The 7,485-nt window shown below is 41.1% G+C and overlaps 1 protein-coding gene across 1 annotated transcript; it reads left to right on the top strand.

Annotated features, from left to right (window-relative positions):
* Nucleotides 1-1,757: 1,757 nt before the first annotated feature.
* LOC115588685 (N-acetylaspartate synthetase-like) lies at nt 1,758-6,270 on the top strand. The gene is made up of 3 exons (XM_030429433.1): nt 1,758-2,093; nt 2,464-2,628; nt 3,965-6,270. The coding sequence occupies exons 1-3, from the start codon at nt 1,874-1,876 to the stop codon at nt 4,357-4,359; spliced, it is 780 nt and encodes a 259-aa protein (XP_030285293.1). The 5' UTR covers nt 1,758-1,873; the 3' UTR covers nt 4,360-6,270.
* Nucleotides 6,271-7,485: the final 1,215 nt, after the last annotated feature.

Genomic DNA, 7,485 nt, shown 5'->3' with positions numbered 1-7,485 from the left:
ACAGTATGTAACTTCTGCTGCTATGTGGCTCTCTATCACAACAAAATATGTTTATGGAGTGTTGGAGGGCCGGATGGAGTGGGGGACGAGAACCGCTGTTGCATCTATCTGATGTGACTCAGGCGAATGTTCCAAGATGAAGGTCGCTGACTTCCCTATCCCAGATATAGCTGCAGGCGACCTAATGAAACACGTGTGAGAGCAATTCTCAAATGTCCCTTCTTATTTTTATGTATTGTGCTGAAACTTAACAATAGATACAACATTATTATTGAAGGTCAAATCTTATTGTTTGTGTGCTTCCAACACGAGCTCTGTCTTGTGATAGCTATGTGGTTGCAGAGTATGAATGGATGTGTTCATGAGTGGTACATGATGTAAAGTGCCAGGTAAATGAACATAAAGGAACTTAGGTAAGGAGTTATTCCTGAAGGGGGTTGGTGAATAAGTAAGGGATAATGTATAGAACGGCGGTCATTATCGGGAAAAGAAGTCGAACCGCACCCTGGTGCGAAGCGTGAAGGGATAATGTGCGGTTCTATACATTATCCCACTTATTGCACAAAAAAAACCCAACCCACAGTGTGTCTTTTTACAATTTATTTGTCACCGTTCATAGTGTTTTTCAGCAGAGAAATATAGTTCGCCAAATCGACACCGTTTCGCTTCTCCCCCTTGCTTTCCTCTCTTTTTCTTTTCTTGACTGGTGACGACAACTCACCCTTTTGCCAAGACTCGAAATCACCATATTTTCCAAAAACATTAAGTTGATGTGAAACTCATCACATAGTAGTGGCCTAGGAGTACGTTTTTTTCCGATATGAAGTAGACTGCAGATCAGCTGACGTCGCTTAGCGACCAAATACACTGGGATGATAAGTGACCGGACTACTTGTGGAGCAAAGATTCAAGAGCGCGAAGTGCTACGAAATATGTGAATCAGAGGCAAAAAGGCCACTTCCCTTGACGGTGGTCAAATATGCTTAGCAGCGGTCAATTAGACGAAAATAATTGACCACGTTGGGAAGGCTCATTCAAGTGAATGGAGCATTCTACAGCATTAAAAGGGCCTTGTAATACGTGTGTATACGTGTTTTGACCTTAGGATTACGTGACACGCAATAATGGTTGAAGTGTGTAAGAAGTGTATGTGTATCATGAGATGGAGGTGGCGATGATTAGAATAGTGTTTTGAAAGAGAACATATGTATTCTTGTAACTGTTACAAATTGAATGTATTGTTACTAATCATCATAAAGGCTGAGGAGATACTGCCTGTTCTCCGCTGGTGTGTGACTCTTGCTTGCAAGCAATAAAGCACTTCCAGAAAAGTAATATTGTGTCCGAGCTTAGTGTTTGACCAACTCTCATTTGCACTACACAAGCAAGTGGTTTTAAGTTGCCACGACACACACACCGTTAACTTGAGTAAACATGTGGATTTCTCTGAGTTAGAACATTGTTGGAAACGTTGTGGTGGTACACAGCTCAGCAAATGATATGAAAAGATCTTTTCTTTTTTAGAAATTTTAATGCAGAACTAATACATATTATATATTTAAGTAGGCCGATAACTTAAAAAGTACTTTTACTACCTTTCACTGAGAGCAAGACATCTTTTCACATGTGGTAGCTGATAAGAGTGTTTAAGGGGCCTCCAGACGTGCCTTGGGGTCTTATCTGTAGCAATCCTCAAAGACAAATACTCTCAGAACAACTGCAAAGCTACTGGAGCAGCAAACTATCTCAAAGCAGAGAGCACACAGAGAAACTTGCACACAACAGTATTGTTGTTGGAAGAAGTTGTCAGTGGTTGGACCTTAGCTAGTTCTACACCTGCATCCTCTCAATCAACTGTTTTCAACCTTTTAAAATGGGTGACAAAGGACAGAAAAAGGATGTCCAAAAACATGACAAAGGACTAAAAGCTCCAAATGGACTTCAAACTGTTGTTGTGCGTGAGTTTGAGCCGGCGGACAAACCAGAAGTCCAGCTGATCTTTTATGATGGAGTGATGGAGATGATACCAGACATCGCCTTCAGAGGCCTGAGACATCACCCCGAGAGTCTCCTGCTCTATGCTGCTATGACAGGTAGGATTACAAAATAAATGGTATATTTCTGTGACTGCTTCTGCAGCTTGGAAAAATTTGTAAGGTAGTAATCGCAAGCACACTGATTAGGAGAGGTCAGATCAGGAGACTATATTTTATGAGCGACATCTTTTTCTGTTTTTTTTTTCTGTTAAAGTTTATTGATTTTGATGAAAACAAACATTAACATTTTTTTTCTAGTTATTGATTATGTTTCTAATGTATTGTTCAAATGAATGTGACATTTGTTCTCTTGTTCGCTCACTCTTCATGCCTCACCTTCAGTCTGTGCCCATGGGTAAAGTTATAAGCGCAACAACTTTAGATTGTCATTATTTTCACACATCTGCTCATATCTCTCCTCCGGCAGTTATATGTTTTGTCATCACCATGTGCTGGTGGGTGATAGGACTCCTCCCTGTAGTTGTGCTGTGTGGGCGCTACTTCTACAGCAGACGTGTGATCCACGGTTACCTGGAGCACGCCATGCGCAAAGACATGGAAGACATCGAAGGCTTTTACATGAAATCGTCAGGTAAATATCGTAGAATTCACATTCCAAGTGCAGTGTGTACTGAAAACATATCTATGGTGCACATTGTGGAATTGAGGTACCCAAGTTAACTGTTGCAGAACCTTGATTCATCTTTTATCCCCTGATTAGCAACACATAAGAACGACCTCTTTGAATTGAACACAAGTGAGGGTATTTTGCACAGCTGTACCTCCAGGACAGCTTGAGCCTTCTGTGAATGAAAAGTGAAGTCATGAAAATGCCTTAAATCTGCATTCTTTCTAAAGGCCAGCAGGGAGGAGACTAAGGTTTAGAAAACAAGTCAAATTGTGTGTAGGCTTAAAATGACTCGACTTCTCACTTGATCCATTACTTCATCCAACAGCTTATTCATGTCTTTATGGTCTCAATCTAGAGTTCCAAGTCTTCAATACAGCATGATGTTCATTTTGTAAATTACAGTCCCCTCCAGAGTAAAATAAAAGATAAATCAGGGTATGCTTAGGGCGTGGCCAGGATTAGGGTTATTCCAATCGGAATAGCCTCCCTAGCTCCAACATTCTCATCCAAATATGTGCCTTTCTGGCTCCATTACAGTCCAACGATGCGACACAGTAATGACGCACCTTATTTTCAGGTCTTGAAATGCATTCAAGAGGGAAGTTAATTCAATTTCTGCAGCAGAAACAAACCTAACCGTTTCTATTTTTGATTATTACGCAAAAAGTTAGATGACTAGTTAGCCGTAAGTTCTGGCAGATGCCACAGGTAGACGAGAACAAGGTCATTTCAATTGAAAACTTAGACATAATGTAGTGTAATTCTGTCCACACTGGCTGCAGCCTTGCACAGAATTAACATATCTACGGAATAAAACTATGTCAGGGATAGGACAATAAATCCCTGCTCTTACCTCCAACATTGTGTTTCACAGTCGGATGAAGTACTAAGAAAATTTGAAAATAGTAATTAAAAAAGTTTGATTATGGACCATATTAATAACATGAATAATGACATGAAAACTTCATAGAGACTTAACAGTCATGTTGCTGATAAGACTGACAAGCTTACTGGGAAGAGTGTGATAATGGATGCACAATTTGTACCCAACCTTTCTAACCTCTCTAAGCTTCCTGTGCTCACGAATGACAGTTTTCACACCACACTGCCGCACTGCTCAGGCTTTCCCTGCCACCGAAAGACGTGTAATAAAATCAGGACTGACAAGGATATTGTTGCTGGGAAAAAAAAGAGACTTGAATTAATTATGTGTGAAACTGAATGATTCTATTTTTCAAAGCATTTTCAAATCCTTTATTCATCATAGCTCATGTTGTGTCCTTGCCCTCAAACTCAGACTCCTGTCTGTGGGTAGCAGTGCTGGAGGGCAAAGTGGTGGGTGTCGTAGCAGCAGTCGGACAGCAGAAGTCAGGAGGTGCTGTCGAGTTGCAGCGGATGTGTGTTGACCGGAGCTGTCGGCGGCGGGGAGTCGGTGTGGCACTGGGACGGAAGGTTCTAGAGTATGCCGCCGCTCACGGATACTCCTCTGTTTTCCTGGGAACTTCAGCCTACTCAAGTGCTGCCCACCAGCTCTACCAGCGCCTGGGCTTCCGCTGTGTTGGGGTCACCAACGGGTACATCACACCCGGTGCAAGATTGTCCTTACTGGGAAAGATTTTCTACAGGGTCCGCCATCATCACTACAGCCTTGTTGTAGGAAATAGTAAGATCACTTCAAAAGGACAACACTGACCTTAGGAGAAAACACACAACTCAAGTGGATTTTCAAGCCTGTCTGTAATATAAACATTCCTGACTGTTAGGATCCCAGTTCTTTATGTTCTTTAGTTTCCTGTTTAACTTGAAAGTATCTCCGTATGTGTCACGTCTGGCTTTTCAGTTCCTCCCGCGTGTTTTCCCCTACCAGTGTTTTTCCGTTCCTTCCCTCACCTGTCCTTTTCCCTCTTCAGTCCACCTGTACCTGATCCCCTCATTAGTGTGTGTATAGTCTTTGTTCTCCCTCATGTCCATGTCAATCCTTGTTCATCCGTCTTCCTCTGTCTTTGTCCGTGTCCGCCTGTTCTGATTTTTCCCATTTGATTTGTACTTAGCTTTTACTGCACTTTGTTTAAGCCTTTAGTTGCCACCTTGTCTTTTTTAGTCCATTTTAGCTTGTTTTTGTCCTTGTTCTCTTGTTTTCTTGCATTGTTCAGCTTTGTTTTATTAAGGTGCTCTTTTAGTTCCCCTATTCTGGCATCCCATGTGTATGTGCATTGGGGCCCTCACCTTATTTAACCATTTAACCATAACTTATAACACTAACAACCAACCTACCTGGATAATGACTGACTTTCTCAAAGACTGAGTTAGTGTATTTATTTCACCAGTGGAGTAGCAAAGGAGGAGTTCAGCATGGCTGTCTTTGACAATGTTATACATTTGCAATGTCAGCAATGGTTTTCTGTGTTTGATTTATTTCAGAACCTGCCTAAATAAAATAATCAGGGCATGTACTTGGTACAAGAACAGTATGAACTAGTGTAAAAGCACCAGCAGGGAGAATTTTTGCTGTCGTGGAGTCCTGCAAAGCACTTTTGAGACTTTATATGCAGGGATAGAAAAGATAGTTGGTTTCTGTGCTTCTTTCATCTGGCACTTTGAATACTGACCATGACCGTTGATTGGCTGTTTGTTTTGATTGTTGACACAGTTAAATAGGCAGAACGACCATTTTCATTGTGTCATCATATTTGAGCAACTCTTCCCTTTCAGAGATCCTATTTTTGCAGGTGTTTTTCTTTGCTGCATGCACCATAATTTTTAAAACGTTTCTGACTTTGGGAGACCGACCAAAGGAGATTGTTGATCAGTTGTGAGCATGTAGGATGCAGGAATTCTCCCTTGCAATGAGGCTTCTCTGCTGGTGGATTCTGGTTCAGCTTTTGAGACTAAACACAATGATATATTTATTTATTTATTTTTACTAGGACATCAGGTCTTTCTAACCCTTAAAGTAATTTTGTGCCAAAGCGCACACATACAGGTACGTTATGGCTTCGTTAGACTTGTTCTTTCTTTTGTGGGTGGGTGTGGATCTGGTGCAGAGTAAGTTCTTTGTCATTATTTCTAACAACAACATCAAGAACTTTTAATTTTTTAGCTGTTCCAAAAATGAAAGGATGTTCCGCGGCCTTTTTTCCCTGTTACAAGTTAACGTTAGGTAGCTACAATCCAGGAGAAAACGAAAATGTAATTCACAAACACTACCAGCATCTTTTAGGTGGGACATTTTCTTGCATGTTACATATGTTACTACATAGTGAGTGGATCTTCAAGAGCTAAAATGTATATGATTATATGATTTTGAATCTGATTATGCAGACTGCAAACATTTTATGTGTTGTTGTGAGTGGAGGTCCGGGTTGCTCCAGCACCGCTTCCCACAGTTCTGACAAATCACCTTGTCCACAGTGCAACCTATCACCTATTTTGTTATGTAAGGACTGCCTAAGCAGAGGATAAATGTGTGTGTATGTGTGTGTGTTAGTGTGTTAGAGGCAACATATTTAATTTCAGTACTTCCAAACAAAAGATATGATTATTGATTATTTGATTACCACGTAAACTCCTTATTGACTATCCCATTTGAAATGCCTTCTATAACCCAATATGCCTATATGACACAATAAAAACAGTACATCAATATAAAGTGGGGTTTTTTTTGGCCTTTTTTAATGGCTTTATTCATAGAACAGCTTGAGGGATGACAGGAAACAGGTTGAGAGAGAGAGGGGAAGTGACACACAGCAAAGGACCCCAGGACAGGATTCGAACTCTGGGCTGCTGCAAAGAGGACAAAGCCTCTGTACATGGGACGCCTGCTCTACCAAGTGAGTTAAACAGCTCCCTGTATAGTGTGTTTCTATGGCCAAACAGGTAGGAATTACTCAGCAATGACTTCAATGAAGACTGTAATTTCCTGTTTGTCTGGTGATGTGCTGTGCTGTGCTCAGGTCTGTCTTGCAAAAGAAAAATTGATCTCAATAAGAGTACCAGATTAAATAAAGGTTATAAAGGTTCCATTTCTATGGCGGACTCATTGGGGGTCCAAAAAATGCTACATGAGTCTAGTCCCATGACACAACTCAATGGCATCCTTCATATGCTCCCTCTGCCTCCTAAATAACTACCTCCTTCAAACCTTATAGCTCATAACTGTACAGTAGCACAGGCTTTGTGTTAAAATTTAAGTCCCAACTGTTAGAAATATCAGAGGAAATGCTTTCCAGAAAGTTCAATGAATGTTCTTTCAAGTCAGACCAACGACTCTGTCTTAACGCTCTGAGCCGACTTGGGTAGTGGGACCATACGAAGAGAACGTGAATGCAGCGAAAGACCAAGCACAGATAACCCTGATGTTTTATCACACTGTGAAAAGCTCCCTGCAGAGCAATAGAGGGCATTATACAATTGTTCAACAGGATGAGTAGCACTGTACTCCTTGTGATGAGTGAACTGATCTTCATGCTTAAAATCGGTCAAGTGCCCCTTTAACAACTGAATAATCTGAAAATGAACCTCTCTTTCTTCACTTTGCATGGCCTTGCTCATAAAGCCATGCAGGCTCTATTATCAATCAACATCTAAATGAACCAAACAGTTTTCATCTCTGGGTGAGCAACAATGCTTTCTGTATACTCCATTAAGTGGCTATTGCATGTGTTCTTGCTGAGCTATCAACTGATCTGGAAAACACAACTGCTTGTATGAGATATGGAGGGTGTAGCAGCTGGTCCCAGCTCTGTTCGGGTTCACTTCCTCATAGTTTGTTTTCAGTTGACTGAAAACTAGTCCCCTCACTGGTTCTGTGGGGTTGAA

This window comes from Sparus aurata, chromosome 1 (assembly GCF_900880675.1).
Source record: "Sparus aurata chromosome 1, fSpaAur1.1, whole genome shotgun sequence".
Taxonomy (NCBI): Eukaryota; Metazoa; Chordata; class Actinopteri; order Spariformes; family Sparidae; genus Sparus; species Sparus aurata.
Note: the sequence above shows the minus strand (reverse complement) of the source record. Positions and strands in the feature narration are given on the sequence as shown.

Coding starts and splice junctions, on each gene's coding strand:
- LOC115588685 (XM_030429433.1), top strand. CDS start 1,874: ATGGGTGACAAAGGACAGAAAAAGGATGTCCAAAAACATGACAAAGGA. Junction 2,094..2,463: donor GCTCTATGCTGCTATGACAG/GTAGGATTACAA, acceptor CTCCTCCGGCAG/TTATATGTTTTGTCATCACC. Junction 2,629..3,964: donor CTTTTACATGAAATCGTCAG/GTAAATATCGTA, acceptor CCTCAAACTCAG/ACTCCTGTCTGTGGGTAGCA.